We start from the raw sequence: 17,018 nt of genomic DNA on the forward strand, positions 1-17,018 counted from the left end.
CACATTACCAGTGACATATTTCACGTCAAGAGTTACTAGGCATTTTTATTCCAGCATTTTCCATGCATTTTTGACTGACTAATCGGCTTCCTGAGAATTTTAAGTTATTGGACCTTTTGCTTGCCTTAGCACCGAGCGAACGGTCCACCTCAGCTCCAGTGTCTCCGGTCTCGGGTTATGACTCTCCGACCCCTCTGTTGGACCTTTCTCGCCTCCCCTCCAACATTTCGGGACACAGACAACCCCCTCCTGTAACAATCTATCGAGCTAATCGAAGTCGTGGACTGCGATGGAAGCCTCCAGATGTCTACAAGTCAGTTTTTCTACATATTTTTTTCATAAACTCGGTTCAATTGCTAAGACCAAGTATCCCCTTCTAGACGAGTTCTGTCACCACACCAGTCAGAAATGAGTTTATCCGCTCCCAGTAGTCCAGGCAATGGCTCCAGTTGTTATGAGCAAATTCCAATGGAATGTTTTAAAGGCACGGAGGATGACGATCCTGACTACGACAGACCCTATCGACGACCATGGGCGAGTAACTTTGATGAGGCCTCTCGTCGACACCGACGATGGCGGCTATCCCACCATAATAGTGGACATTATCCTCACTACCACCAACATCAGCACCATCATCGCACTCATCATAAGTGCCCTGGAGAGACACAAGATCTCCTAGTACTGCTGAAGAAGCTCGGATTAGAGGTAAGTTGATAAGGCGAAAAAGAAGGCAAAATCGCCCATCTCTTGTTATCGTATTTTAAAGTCGGATAAATGTCAGACACAAGCCTAAAAGATCGTGGAAAAAAAGGAGAGAATATAAAAAAATGACCGTAGTGACATGCAAAAAATAAGCATCTTCTTTTTTTCGGAATTAAGAACAAATTTTTAATGTCATTAGAGAATGCATAAATTATGTGGAACGTCTGCACTAAGAAGTACAAAAAAGGCGCTAAAACTGAAAAATCGGGGAAATTTTTAAAATAATCCAAGACTACTAGGGCAGTTATGTGTGGCAGGACCTCATTGTCATCTGGAAGACATAAAGTAGAAGACGGATGTGGGTGAGGGTTAGGCATTAGCGCACAAGTTAGCCGGAAAGCCATGGGTGTAAGCAGAACACCAGGGTATGAAGGAGTTTACCAAATCCGAAATAAACGTCCTTTTCCCTATTTGATCTTGATGCTCGACACTTCTTGCGGTTCCCCTGTATTCTATAAAGACTTGCATATTCCTTTAGGGTCATGCCGTCTGAGGAGAAAGTCATTTGGAGTTTCCACGGCAAATATATTATGCATGACCTCCGCCGCTTGTTGTAGAATCATCGGCCTAAGTACGGGCTATTGTAGTAATTTTAGTTCTGTGATCTGTGTCCATCTCTTGTGTTTTCCTGCTTTATTACCCAAGGCCATGGAGATGATCAAACTTCGGTATAGCTTCGGGGACTCTTCTGTAGTAAACCTTAGACGAATTAACCATCTACCGCACTCACTCCGCATCAATCGCTGTCGCATGCGCAGCCCTCCAAGGCATTACTGATGCAAAGCGATGACGACGAGGGGTTCGTCGTCAAGACGCAGAAGGGCTCGAAGCTTACATCCGTGATCCGATCGGCATAACACCAAAATTTTAACCAAACTGAGGATGCTAGAGAGGTCTTAAATTAATAAAAGTACTTTTACTGTTAAATAACATCTCTGCATATTAAATCGAGAAATTTTGGTGCTACTGCAGCCCTACAAGATATGCAATTTATCAAATCAACAAAGGAAAATATAAATGTGACTTTCGAAAAACAATTTAACGTCATTAAAATACCTGTTTTCGACGCTAAAATCCAACGAATACTTTTTTACCTTATAAATGTAAATTTTACAGGGTAATTAGGCATCACATAAATCAAGAGGCTGAGATTGTTGCATCCTGGAGGAACAAAAAGAGCCGAAATGCCTGGAGACAGTTCCGAGAATTAAAACATTTTCTCTCACTGAATCATTAAAGGTTAGATAACAGAAAGAATGTTCTTAAATTAAGAGTTGAAAAATCGAAGACGATAAATAAGGTTTTTGTTAAAATTAAGTAATATATTACAGCTAATACGTTTTGTTTTACTTGATAATTTCGAGCCGCCGTTTTTAAGAGCCGGCTTTGTGGCGTATCGAGATTTCCATGAAGGCGAAAGAAGATATAACGCTCGGGCAGAATATGTATTTATGTATTCAACATAGAGAAGGTGTTTGGGCTTCCGACAGGGTCCGAATGCCAGCCCACATTGGCCAAGCCAAAAGTGACTCCTCACCAAAGCCAAGAGATAAACAACCATCGTATTGCAATCTGCTTGTAAGCAAGGAAAACGTTAAAGTTGCTTCGATTAACCTTTTTTGAATGTCAGCTAAACTTAAAGGTACGGGAGGTATTCCTTATGGAAAGTGAGTAGTATTTCAGTAGCATGTTATGGCAAGCACAATTCGTTTCAGCTAAGAATTCCAACTCACTAATTTCACTTATTAGATAGTTAAGAACTAGAGAGGAGGTTAAAGCTTTCCCTTCGATGTCTTTTGCGAAGATATTATACCAAGTCGTGGCACCTACCACGGATCTAGTTGTTCTTCATGTAGTTGACTGTTTGACCAAATAAACTTGTATACTACTGGTTTCGTTAATTAGCAGCAGATTCTTCCCCCCGGTTGCCGTTACCTAGTGTCGATTTCTCCCATTCAGGTTTCTCCTAAAACTAATTGCCCAGGTTTTGGAGTTTGTTTGTTTTTTTTTGTTGAAAAACGGACCACAATTCTCCCACTTTTTGTGTAATTAATAAATCAGTAGGCCGACTCACTCGAATGTTGGAAAACGGTACTTTCTGGCGGTCTAGCCATAAAGGCATGGATAATTTATGCCCCTCTGTAACTGTACTTAACCTCCCAACCCATATTTTGTACGGTTGTACGCATGCCGACTGACAACTTACTCATGTGTACTAATCCTTAGACAAGACGTGAAGGTTTGGCATTCTCTGTCTCAGTACTCGAAAGATTTGACTTGTGGATATAGAGACTAAGGTAGAAGTGTTCTGAATGCATTATGGGTTCTGACTCCTCCTCCTCCTCTTCTATCTTAAAGGTAGTTTAGATGCAAACCAGATGGCATCTGCTATCATGGTTCACAAAAGATGACTTTTTAAAAATCTTCTTTCTACTTAGAAATTTAGTGCTTTTTTTAAAACAAAACTTTTGTTTTAGTGGTGTAGTTAAGTGTGTTTCAGAGTTTTCTACTCGATGGTAGGAACATCCAGATCTGCAGCACCTTGGCTCTTCCTCGTATGGTTAATGGAGCAATCCTTCGACGTCATCAGGGAAGAGACGGGCAGGACTGCTAAACGACTTTCGTCGAAGGGAACAAAAATGTCATCGTAGAAGATGGGGGGCATAAAAATGAGTACTGCGGATGAAGATGTCTGCTATAAATAACTGAGTCGGCGGAGAGGTAGTGTAACTACTTATTTTCGACCATCAGTAGTATTTCCTGTTCTGCAATGGGACAATTACAAACCACAGTGACAACTTGAAAACGCCTAGTGTGGAGCTGTAAAGGTCCACAGGTGGAAGGTGTGAGGTGTAAGTGACACTACATCCACGTTCTTAGCAGTCAAAAGGAATCCAGCCAAACCTTCGACTATAAAGCAAATGATGACTGATGGACGAGGGGTTCCTTACAGCCACAGTCTTGTTTGACGAGCAACTGCTACAACAATAGACTGAATGGCTTTGAAAAGCATACTTCGTGGAGCTGACATGGAATTTATTCCAAGAATACTTGATTAACGCGGAGGAAATAACACCCCGTATGCATTTTTAGTGATTAAAAAGTTTTTAGAGAAAAGACTCTGTGTGGGAGAAACAGGGATGTCATGAACAATTAAGGCTAAATTAATTAATTTAAAAAAGGATTTTTTTCTAAAAACATCACTGAATGTCTGTTAAAGTTAAAATAGGAGTTTTTAAATACTGCCTTCCGAGCATCTTCGCAGACCTTAATTATTCAAAGACAGTTTTTGGGATTTATGAGGATGAACTTAGGCCTTGCTTTGATTTTTTTTATTTTTTAATTTTGACACTTGAAAGAATTTGTCGTACACCTATTTACTACAATTTACAGTCCTACAGACTGATAATTAACGGTCCATCTAGATTACCACATCCAACTTCGTGAAGGTCATGAAGCACCTCTTAATTTCGCTGGAATCCGATTGCCACCATTTTGTAAAGGGACAAATGGCCTCGTCTTTATGCGAAAACGCACTTCTATCATTGAATTACAGAAGAGAGGGAAGGTTTCTGGTCATAGGGTCCCTCGGGTCGTCCCTGATCTGAAACAGCCCAATTTTGGTAGGAAAGTTGACTAATAATTCATGTAGAGAAAAGCCGGAAGGCTGATGGGATGACCTGAGGTCCTGACCATCGAGCAGAAAATACAGCTTTAGGGGTTACGTGTGAGTGGATCATAAACAAAATGTCAAAACACTTTGATATTTTAGCCAAAGGCAGGAGCAAAGGCGATTGGCATGTCACTCATTTATGCAAACTGTGAGATAGGGAAAGGAAGTCGGAATGCTGCATCTTTTTGATGCAGGTAAGGCAAATGTAGAGGCACTATAACCTGAAATAAAGTAAAAACACAACCGCACAACAAATGCATCCGACCAGTTGGATAAAATGTTAATAACTGTGGTAACCAAACACAACGCCCTGCCACCTGAGTTATTTCATCTTCCGACTCAGAATGACAAATCAGTTACAACAGATGTGATTGTCAAGTCAAGGAGCGATGTGGAGAAAATCGGCGCACATTTTGCCATCCAGCATGTTTTCACCCAACTCGCATCCAAGAACGCATCACACACCTTCCCCACTGACAAGATGATGGTGTCGCTCCCACTGCTCCGCCTACTATCCACTCTTGTCCGACACATTCCGAAGCAGCCTTGCTTACGGTGGACGAGCGAAGGAGGGAGGTGAGACCGAAAGAGGGCGGCAAAATCGGCTATTTCATGGCAGATGCTGTGCTAGTTAAAGAGTTTTCCCAACTCATTCATTCAGAGGCGTGACCACTGCGATGCTATTGCTGCTGCCTCTGTTGACGGAATCGTAAGGCTCTATTGCTTGTCATTTCAGAGTCTTTACCAGCGTTTACTTCAGCATGGTTTGGCACGAATTGATCAACTGGGTGGATTGACACGACAACGACTCATTGACATGGGAGTCACAAGTGCCGAAGCTCGTGCCAGCCTGCTAACAGCGGCTCAATTGCTCACAAACTCAAGAATCGGTGCGTCTCACCATCCCCTCTTACATTTTTATCGTTGATTTTTTCTGCATAAACTCAAATAACTCAACGAGTAGCGACAACTTGAAGAATTATAATGATTTAGGATCATAAGTTGCTATATCAGTCCTATAATCGGTACTTATGGGAGTTGTAAAATATTGTTGAAAGGTGAACCTTTAAAGTCAGCAGGATGCTTTCCTTTATCCAACTTTCATGATTTGGTCAAAGTAAATTTTAATTAGTCTGAATTTTGTTTGCTACAAATTGGTGGTATTCATTTGTCCCATTCCGAAACAGTGCAAGTAATTTGTTTCTTTGTGGTTAAATATTACTAATTTAAATTCGAAGATAAATTACCCCTCTTTTAGCTTGCAATATTTAACACTTTGCAAGAGTTTTACATTTTGGATGGGTTATATGAATGCATAATTAAAAGGTGTTTTTTTTAAAAAAACTTTCCCGCCTTCTGGATGGCGTATTACATCCGGTCAAAATCGATTGGCTTGATTGTAAACCAATTAGATTGGAGAAATACCCCATTCTAAAAGCCAATTGGCTGAGTGTGTCATAGAGAAAATACGTATTTAAATAGTCTGGAGGAGAGCGGAGCACCTTTGAGTGTCACACGATTGTAACACAATTCATACAAATAAATAATATGATTTGCACTTTGATATCTTCATCCTGCACTTTTAAAGGTTAGGTATTTTCACTTGCTTCTGCAGAGAAGTTTTAGTCTACTTCAATCAGAAATGTGAGACAATACAGAGGATTTTTAAAACAACTTTTCTACTATGCTTAGTTTGTTTGCTAATTAATGTGGATTGATTAAATTTCCAGTCCGGTCTTGCACACCTCAGGGGACGTGAGTGTCTCCCACTGACATTTATGGGCAATAAAATTATTAAATTTATTACCATTACGCTCCAAATTAACCAGAGTTGGGTCAAAGAGACTAGGTGTGGAAAAAACATTCTCTCGCTTGGAAGAGTTTTGTGTAGCCGTAATTTCACTCTGTCTATTATGACCTTTTTGAAAAAAGTGTTGGGGAAGTTTTTCGCCAAAGCGTTAGTTGCTTCCGCGCCTCCTGTTTGCAAATAACAAGTCCATTCTGCGCCCCAGTATGTGGCATTTGATTAATGACAGAGATAATGGATTACTTTTACTTTTTCACATTCCTATCACTGATTACAATGGCTGGACCAGTGGACGAAGTTGATATTTTTTATTTGACAAGTAGACAGAGTAATGCGTGACCAAATAGGCGTTGCTTTCCTCTCTCTCTCTCCATACAAATGTCTAATACCTTGGAGATAATCGTAAGTAGTCTCAAAAACGCACTGCGTGGGCGCCCTCCCGGAAGCCAAAGTACAGTCAGCAGGTTTTCAGGGCAAAAAATCGATAAACCCGATGACTCAACACTGGTGCGTCCCAATATCGATTTATTTCATAACTCATTGAGTAAAGATCAGTGGTAAGGCGTGTTATTTACTTTAAAGAGGATCTTTGAACAACAGACTCATACTTTAGGGTACCAGTAAGTTTTCAGATTGCGTTGACAGCTCTGATTACATGAGTAATGCAAAAACTCGTACAGAGAGGGGATGATTCATTGCGGACCTGAAAAAATAAAATCCAAAAATTCTTGTTCGACTTACGTACATTTAAAATAAGGGACTTATGTTGAAAGTAAAGTCGTTTTAGAGTAAACTGGAAGAGTCTTGTTTACTGTAAAAACTTGCAAAGAGTTGATGAATCTCTTTGCTTTACCTACAGAAACCCCGGTTTGCATAATCAGTGAAGGCGAAGATGCATCGGCAACTTGGAACAGAACCCCAATCAACTATGAGCCCAAGAGTCTCTATGCTCGTGGAGATATCCTACTTCCTCGATCCAGTGATTATTGGCTTCGGCAGGGAGTACCGGAAACACAAGGGTAACTTCCCCAGCTGGTATTTTAAATACAATCCCCAAAATCATGAGATACACATGACATTGTCTGTAGTCCTCTATCTCCTACCTGCTACTTGCAAAAAAATACTGCAGAAAATGAAACCAATGATCTTTTCTGAAAAATGGCATTTTATGCCTATCTACTTCTGATGTTCCAGAATCTTACCAAAGACTTCCTTGTAACCAATCTATCCTTCGTGATGTAAACAAGTCTCTATAACTCATTCATTTCTTAAAATATAAACCACTGATGTAAGGAAGAGCTGGAGCTATCGACACGGCTTCTGAACCATGCAGACGAATGGGAACACAATGACTGTGGCCCTAAGTGCCCGCGTAATCAAAATGCAGAGTTAAACAAATATTTGCAGTATTGAAGTGCGATATTTTATTTCCAGTAAAGACACGTCATTAAATCTAATGATTTTCTTTATAAAATAAATTTGTAGACAAGAAATTGACCACCGAGTATCTCAGTCTACCGGAGTCGCTACAAATGATTCAGCTTCGCATGAAACACATTTTGGAGTCAGAAGTATGCCCTAATTTTTACACTACTCACTTAAATTTGAGTGTTTGAAATCGCCATCTTTTGTCATTTTCGGTTAAACTTCATACGCAATATGTGCGAATGAATTTGGTGGCTCCACTGAAAAATACCACTAGAATCAAGGAGTGGCATTTTTGTGGAAATGCCACATTTCGGAAGGCACCTGGTAGTGTCTCACAGTAGTCAGAATATGCCAACTTCCCACTTGCATTTCATTTCATTTTGATTGTACATAATTTGAATGATGTGAAAATAAGACATGATTTGAAATTTTGCTTAATTTGAATGAATGTTTGTCCGTTTAAGCTATGTTGCAACATTCCCGGGACTATTATGACCTTTGCAGAAATATCTGTCTTAAATTATGGCAATTGAATCACAAGAATGTACTTTTAATGACAACAATTCATAATATTGGTTAAATGTCAAAGTGGCGCAGCTTAGTCGGGTTCTATTGCATTACCCCCACAATCAGTTTTCCTGCGCCTTTTCACACGGCATCCTCATCTCTTCATAGAGTAGTGATCTTGTATTTTTAATGTGGTTTTAACTGGTTGTCAGGACCCCTCTGTATGTGCCAACATGCCAGTGCGGCCAATTTTGAACTTTTGGGCTGCCCTTCGAGAGGGAAAACAACCCTTCCATGAGTGAACTCACATTCTGCATATAATGCCTAACGTATTGCTGTGGTCCGGTCCTTTATGGTTCGATTTATTAGCCCTCTTTACTCCAGAATGGCAAATAGTAGTCGTATATATGTATGACAAGCTCAGGCACAGCAAAGATTGCTAATAACACAATTCAGTGGTAGGAAGAAAACTTGAGACATTCTTCTTGTAGAGCACTTTCCCAATATCCCTCGAAATGATTCCCTTGCCGCTCAGCGGTCAAACAGTCTTGGCCCGAAATTGCCCAACGATCTTAAAATGGCTATGCCACCGCGGATCCTTGAGATGACAGGTAGGAAGTGCATACTACTTATTATAATAATCAGCATTCCCTAAATTATTGCAGCAGCGAAATATGCCCTAATCCCACAACTTTATTACGTAATATTTCCTTAAAATTTAAAGGTAGCAACGTTGGGTCGTTGAACAAAAATTATGCACCGGGTGAGATTTCCTTCGCAGTAAGTTCCGATGACATAGCTTTCCGTAAAACCTTTCTTTTATGACTTTCAACTATTCAATAAAACCTTGAATTCTGATAAAGGCTACCTCTGCCTAATTAAAAGCACTTTATGTTCATTTTACTTCAGTAGTAGAAACAAAATCCTAACTTAGTAAAAATGCTCACAATAAATTGTGATGACCACCCAATTATATCAATTTGCTAACCAAACATTTCCCTTCTTCTTTTTATGAAAGCGGCCAAAGACCCCAGTTGGAATATTACGGAAAAGCTCCATGCGAAACCAACAAAGTGGTGAGGCTAACAGAAGCTGTCTCCCTGAATGCGGCCGCAAACGAACAGCATCCACACCAAAGTCTGTAAAAATTGACGAATCCTCGTTGCAGCATCAAAACTCCACCACGAATTCTGCCAATCTAGAGTCTCTCATTGCTGAACGACTTCGGGTAGAGTGGATTGATCTTACCAAACCCCCCTATACAAATGCGGTAAGAGGATGGGAGGTTACTCCCTTGTGTGATGAACATTCCACATTTGTGTGTGTCTTGATCTGCAGGCAGGTGAGTCGGGGATACCGTTACGACTGGTCGAACGGTATGCTGAGGAGGTCGACAAGGACTTCATGACAATCGCAATGATTCTTGAGACTCTGCGAGAGCGATCTCTAACCGGAGCTGGTCTGCATTTCGTATGTCCAAATTTTGCATTGATTGTGCCATCTCCTTCGATAAGCAAATTCAATCCGTGACTAGCTAGCTCTTCATCTAAAGCTTAAACGCTTTCTTAAGAGAACTTTTTTGCTCTGTTCGGTCTTCAAGACTCGCCTGGGTCAAGTCAAAAACTTTTTAGGTTTGAAAGAGCAAATGAAACGCATTGTGATGAACGCATACTGCTCCTTTTTTGCTCTTAGAAACCTGAGTTTATAGTTGGTACCTTAAAGACGCGTTGGAATGCCTGAATCCTCCTGGATACCAGAAAAAGTTGCAGAAGGGCCTTCTTATCATCCATTCTCAAGGGGCAAAGGGTATGCCTCAATCAGTAGTTTTAAGAGTTGTCTGAACGCTCACTTGTAGAAGGTATTATCACTGACGAATAGGCACGGTCGTCCCTTGGACGTCGTACTACTGACCGACCGATCAGTAGTAGGGTACGGGGCTTAGAATCACCCATTGATACGAGTATCTGAGAGTTGTAAGAGGATCTCCATGCATGCACACACTAAAGCAATCCCGTTTCAGCATGATTAACGGTGTGTGGACTAAACCAAACTGGTTTGCGTCACGCCCATTGACTGTTGGGAATTGTAATAAAAACACATGTCATAAAATGGCTGCACATAGTCCTTCGTAGATGAAGATGTTGCTTCTTAGCTGATTCATAGACAAAGCTCAACGATGTGGTACTTCCGCAATCGTTCTTTTAGAAGCGTTTGCCAACTTATTCATCCACAGTGGAAGTCTTCCTCCTAATCACTTGCTTCATTCAAACAAAAGCCTCCGTCGTAAAATTGGAAGGTAGGTGCACAGATCAGTCCCATTATGTTACTACAAATGTAGCCGTTAAATGAAAAGTATATGGCGATGTCTACGAGTTCAAAAACGTTCTTTCCCCAATTTCACATTAGGTTTCTTTTTTATTTCAACCTTTCGAACATTCTAGGGCGTATCGAAACTTACACCTCCACTTAATTCTTTCTGTTTGACCAAAATCACATACAGATTGACTTAAAATAGGGTGATAACTAATGAAAGGCAAAGACCTTCCAAAATACTGCCATCGCGCGAGAGTGAACAGTCTCATGTCTCCACTGATGGTCTGCAGTAATAGCGCACCCACACCCTGTGCTCCCCACCTTAAGCATACGGGTTACCAACCATTGAAGTGTTTTGTGTCTGTGGTTAGTCTGGTTCCGGATATCGCCATAATCCACGCAATTTATAGCAGTACCACGTCTCCACATTCTGTTGATTTGCTTGCGTCTAAGTGATAGCTGTCACCTTCCTTAGCTTTAGAAAGCCACCCAGACAGTAAGGTGGACAGGTAGAGAATAGCTTTTAGGTAGAAACAAAGATGGCTTTACCTTTTTACTTCTAGGGGCAAAAAATTTTTATGTAGAAGTAAAGTTTGCAAGCTTTTATCACACCGGCAAAGTTTGCGAGGTTAGTTTAATCCACTGAGGCGCATATTTCTGTGGCTGTTTAAATTGTCTCATAAAAAAAGCACATGAAATTGTTTACCTTCTTTTCACAGTTGTCCTTTCTAATACAACGAAATGCAGGAATAATTTACCTACTTTCCTACTCTCAGTAAATAAACTGAATGCAAATTCTTATTCATTCGTTGGTAGCGCATCAGTGATAAATTGCTCGCATCATAAAACCAACTTCTCATGCTCACTCGAGTGTTTACTGGTCTAAGCAGCGCACCTCGGCCGCTCTGCTAACGTTGGAGATCGGTGTGTGGTGCATCCAGTGACATCATTCCTGGCTTTTGGGTGACACCACACCTCTGCCCCACCCTACACCTCTCCCCTCTACCGCAAGACGATTTACAACGTGGGAAATGGTCATCCCCTTAATTCCTCCAATGGCTTTTGTGCTTCATACCATGCATTGTTAAGTGACTTACTGTTCACGTGTCGAAGGGTAAGGCGGCTGGAGGTCTGGAGGCAAGGCCATCAGGCTAAACTGGTGATAAAGTATAGTAAAGGATGGGAGGGGCGTACAATTCGGACAAAGTTCTTATACATTTACAAAGAAAGCGCAAATACTACTAAAAGTTGTGCGGACAAAGGGCAACGTAAAATGAACTCTAAAAAATCTGTTTTTACATTGAGTTTGTCCCTCTTTTTATGGAAGGTATTGCGAAATGGCACCTCAAAGGTTAAGGCCTTTCCAAAGCGAAGTATTAATTGCCTTTTAACAATACAATGCATTTAACAAAATTTAAATGCTTTTACAGAATATGAATTGTCCTTTGGATAAGGTTAATTCGTAGGATGGTTCTTCCCTAAAATGGATGGACGCATGGATGTGTGCGGGGTGGGTGTTTTAGGAATGGATGGATGAAGGGTCAGAAGAACCGATTTCATCAAAGCCAAAGCATTACAGCATAATACAATGCAATTTTGAGTTACTTAATTTACTACTTCAGCCTATTTTTAGTAGAAATACGTCTACTTCTCTCTCTTGCAGACACCAAACTATGATGATATTCGGACCCAGCGCTACCTCAATTGCAGTGGGATAAAAACTGACAATTTAACAGACTTTCTTACAACTATCGGATTGCCAATGTACTCTAATCGACTGGTCGCGGCTTTGGGTTCAGCGGAGCTTGCACTACCAGCCTGTTTGACAGCTGTCACCGATGCTCAAATGGTCTACGGTCTGGACATTCCACTCACTCATGTCAGACGAATTCGCACAGAGGCTGCACTTATCCCCAAAAGCCTTCTAGCTGCCAACACCTCGAGTATGCCTCGTAGCAATGGGCTCACAAAGCAGATGATCTTCCGTCGACAACAGCACCATCACCATCATCAACAGCAGCAGTCACAACAACAACAGCTACAGTTCCGACAGGTTTTTTCAAAATCGGATATTTTACCCCCGGAAAGTGGAATTTTGGACAGGGTTTGACGCTAAATTCTGTCTTGTCTTTTATACCGACAATAACGACTTGGTTAATGAAGAGAATAATTGTGTACGTGTAGCGATTTTTGTCGTAAATTGGAAGAAATTTTGCCTCTCTTGCAGTACACTCTTTGCGGGAAAGCAAATCATAGATTCGTAGATTCAACTTACCGCAGGAGCACAAATTTTAACACTCAGCCTGTCAACGGATGTAACACTTTTCTTTTTTGCTACATCTTATCCTACCCACCTGCAAACAAGCTCCCACAAGTGGCACGTACTTCCAAATTGGAAGGAGATGCAATCCATGGGAATCGCAGTCAGGGTTCAACCAGCTTTATGCTTCAGAGAAGCGTGATTTTGGGTGTCACGAAGCCATGACTTTGCGTTGTGTTGCAACACGTCTGAAGATGAAGTTAAAGCTGAGTAAAGTGTCAAACACCTCCAAATGACAACTCACAATAAAATGGAATTTAGCGGCACGACTTTATCTGGGTTAACTTTTAGGTGCCTAGTGGCTTTAAACACACATATGCATAAGGGATTGGGCTGGTTGAAGTGGACACAATAAATTAGCACCCGCTCTGTCTCTCTCTACTCGTTTCCTTTCTTCTCACCTTCTTATAAAGAACTGTCCGTGGAACAAACCTGCTCTAATCTAAGGTTGGCAGGCTTAACCTTGATGCGGCATGTGAAGACGGCGAGGTAGCAGAATGCATCATTTTTCGAATTGGATCCTGATGGTGAATCCTTCCATGATGAGCAAAATATGCGTGCTACGTCCCTCTGGTCTCAAGGGTGAGGAATGAGCCTTTGTGTAGTGTTCAGCTGCACCAAGTGGAAAGAGGAGGAGCTAGGCAGGTGTGTGCCTCGTGACATTCGGAATAATAGACCGACTACAGAATGACCTTTGAATTGCAAAGCTCGTTTATCATTGGCTGCCAACAAAGGATCAATTTTATTGCCCCGCCAAAGCTTTAAGGCAGGCACTGCATCACTTTACTTCCGGCCAAAAATACCTGCAGTGTCTGTGCATGAAATAGGTCTCTTTAACAAGAAGCGGTTGATGACAATGACCGTGGAATAGGGACTCCAGAAGCAGTCAGTACGGTCTAATTGGGAGAGATGTTGCACTGGTACAGTGCAAAACGGACTGATGAGATGACTCCCACTTTAGGTAGAACAAAAACGAAAAAGGTGATACCGTCTCCTCCTCCTCCTCAAGTCCCATCCTCCATTAATCCGTATTTCTCCACGTGATTTTAATTAGATTTGACTAGCATTTGACAAGCATATTCCAAACCGACAGTCGTAGAAGGTAATTAAAATAAGAAGTAGGAGTTGTTACAATTCTTTTATCTAAGAGACAAAAACTTTTTTTATTAAAGTAATATTTACAATCATTTGGCATTGTTGTGAAAAGATTGCAATTGCGAATCAGTAAAGGAATAGAGAAGCTTTGAAAATTAAAGAGAAAACTAGTTTAATTACTTTACAAATCATATGCAATCAAAAAAAAATCATAAAAGAGGCAAATTTTGAAGTACCATTTGTCAGAAATGAGACAAATGCTAGAATAAGGATAATTTGCAATCATTAAATATAGTGGGTTAAAAAATTTTTAGTTCTAAAAAAAAGGAAAAATACGATTTTTAGCATGACTTAGCGACTAGACAAATATCCATTCTACTAACAAATTTTAAGCAGACTAAAACTTGTTGTTTTAAAAGAGTAGTAGCAATGACAGCAGAGCATTGCTTCAAAAGGCGGATTACATAAGTGGATTAGAATTTTAATTTATGAATAGTTTTGTAAGTTGCGGCACACAAAATAGTTTACAATATTAGAAGGTCGAAGTAAATAAGAGGTGGCGGATGATGGACTGAAGTGGTTCTTAGGATATTTGACATGTCGTTCGATCCTCGGCACTTGTGACTCCCAAGTCAATGAGTCGTTGACGTGTCAATCCACCCAGTTGATCAATTCGTGCCAAACCATGCTGAAGTAGACGCTGGTAAAGACTCTAAAAGGACAAGGCATAGAACTTCACAATTCCGTCAACAGAAGCTGCAACAACAGTTGTCACGCATTTGAATGAATGAGTTGGGAAGTTTTTTCAACTAGCACAGCATTTGCCATGAAATAGTTGATTTTGCCGCCCTCTTTCGGTCTCGCCTCCCTCCTCTGCTCGTCCACCACAATCAGAGCTGCTTCTGAATGTGTCGGACAAGAGTGGATAGTAGGCGGAGCAGTGGGAGCGACACCATCATCTTGTCAGTGGGGAAGGTGTGTGATGCGTTCTTGGATGCGAGTTGGGTGACAACATGCTGGATGGCAAAATGTGAGCCGATTTTCTCCACATCGCTCCTTGACTTGACAATCACATCTGTTGTAACTAATTTGTCATTCTGAGTCGGAGGATAAAATAACTGAAAACCATAGTTATCAAACCCGATTTAAGATGCCCAATGTTACCAATAAGCTGGTATAAAATACGTGTAACACGTGACGTCCATTGCGGTTGTTTTAAACAAAGCCCTCGAACAATAAAAGCATCTTTTAATAATTTATCCCAGAACAAGTAAGTTTACTTCCCCTTTCCGTGTGAATGCATAGATCTCCCAAAAGTCCTAATGTCTACTAAATTGTTCTAATTAAAACACTGACTTCTCCAGCCTAATGAGACCACCTTCTCCCTCTCCCCCTCGTCCAGCCCATGACAAGGAGCTCAAACCCCGACAGGAAGCAGACATCTACGAGAAATTCCATGTTAAGAGAAGCACTTACAGCCAACATTAGCAGTACACCCCTAACCTAAATCCCCAGTTCAAAAAGACCAGTTGTCAATTCATATTTTTATTCCAATCAACCAAACAACAATAGGAAGCCATAAAAAGGAAAGAAGACGAGGAAAAGAGAGGGGTGAGGCAGTCAACACTACTCGACCGCTTTGCCAATTAACAAACATATACACACACATTTGCCTAAAGTGGAAGTGGAAAAAGGACCTTGTGTTTGAAGTGGCGCACGTCCGATATTTCGACGAACCGCGGAAGAGCGACCTCTGCTCTCTCCTCCTCAATGCTGAAATCGGCGTTGGGTTCGCCCTTTGCAGCGTCAGTGACGAGGTTGGGTGCGCAGACGCGTACCGCCTCGCGCACATCCACCGCAAGGGCTGCGCTCCGCTCCGCCTCCGCCTGATCACCACTCATCGGAACTATGCACAGCGGCCAATCAAAGGTCTTTAGGACCTTTGCGCTCCCGCCCCTTGAAAAGGCAGCCACCGGCACCACGTCACTCAAGGAGTCCACCTAAGAGGCGGAGGGCGAGAGCAAAACCAGTCAGTAGAACCATAAACATTCAACCTCCGATGGGAAAACGCTGCGGAGACGCTAAACCGCAGATACTTGATTCCATGGTAGATCTCAAACACAGTAATGGTTATGATACTGACCACCAACCAATCGTGCGCATGTCAGCGAAGACCAAGACTATATTGAATCAGTTAACAAACAGCAGCATTCCTTAATTCTTCTAAGCATCCATAGAACTAGACGCATACGAACGCGTCAGCATTAAGGTACCCAAGTCGAATTAAAAGAGGCTGCCATGGGATAATACCGTGTAAAGAGCAAGTCTTTACATCTCGACGTTTTCCAGTCGTTTCTCATTCTGCTGTAGACCAAAAAGCCTCCATTCGTCCTGAACTACCTTGCATTTATATAACCTTGCACAACAAAATTCCCTATGCGTTCAACGCAACGCAAGGCAACGCGAAGCAATGCAGACAAGTCGAAGTACAAACGGTGTGTCAAGTGGCTCTCCAATTTGCAGGCTTGTTCGAGTCCACTGAAATCACACTCACCTGGATCATCAGACTTGGCTGTTTCTCCAGGTTGTGGTAGGTCTCCCTGTAGAAGTCCTGCACATCACTCAACTTCAATTGCCGAAGAATTTCCACCTAAACACGACACGCAAATTATGCCCACGTCAGACATGGGAGTACGGTGGTGTGCAAGTGAAGGCACATCGATCAAAATAACGTACCGATCTCTGACGACGATCAAAAATAGGACGATCGGAGAAGATTTCCCTCAAGTTGCGGTTGATTTCCATCTTCATTGTGGCGTCTTCCAATGGGTTTGCAGCTATCAGCACTTCCACCTTAAGCAAAAAAGAAAATAGTTCAAAAAGTATAACCACATAGGGAGCAGCCTTGCCAGTCTTCCCTGATACCACCTGCCCTTCGGATGACATTAGCTTAGTTGTTAGATCAAAGACAAAATCCCGGTTTCAATGACTACACCCCACGAATTGCTCAATCTTCAGAGTTTCAACAGAGATGGGCTACTAAAGACCTTCTGTCCTTAGAAGGAATAACTGGACTTCAAGGACTTGAAACTGCCCCAAAAACTTAAAAAAAA

The 17,018-nt window shown here is 41.5% G+C and overlaps 2 protein-coding genes across 2 annotated transcripts; both read left to right on the forward strand. All coding sequences in view use genetic code 11, as the record gives it.

The window, feature by feature from the left end:
• Positions 1-4,285: 4,285 nt before the first annotated feature.
• On the forward strand, positions 4,286-12,600 carry EGR_03288 (SAM and SH3 domain-containing protein; the record flags this gene model as incomplete). The annotated part of the gene is made up of 10 exons (XM_024492537.1): positions 4,286-4,385; positions 4,917-5,011; positions 5,097-5,144; positions 5,172-5,325; positions 7,102-7,221; positions 8,669-8,788; positions 8,902-8,957; positions 9,196-9,447; positions 9,516-9,647; positions 12,154-12,600. The coding sequence occupies 10 exons, from the start codon at positions 4,286-4,288 to the stop codon at positions 12,598-12,600; spliced, it is 1,524 nt and encodes a 507-aa protein (XP_024352938.1).
• Positions 12,601-16,341: 3,741 nt separating this feature from the next.
• EGR_03289 (hypothetical protein) lies at positions 16,342-17,012 on the forward strand (the record flags this gene model as incomplete). The annotated part of the gene is made up of 2 exons (XM_024492538.1): positions 16,342-16,495; positions 16,924-17,012. The coding sequence occupies 2 exons, from the start codon at positions 16,342-16,344 to the stop codon at positions 17,010-17,012; spliced, it is 243 nt and encodes an 80-aa protein (XP_024352939.1).
• Between the last annotated feature and the right edge of the window lie 6 nt (positions 17,013-17,018).

Source organism: Echinococcus granulosus (genome assembly GCF_000524195.1).
Source record: "Echinococcus granulosus chromosome Unknown EG_S00017, whole genome shotgun sequence".
NCBI lineage: Eukaryota > Metazoa > Platyhelminthes > Cestoda > Cyclophyllidea > Taeniidae > Echinococcus > Echinococcus granulosus.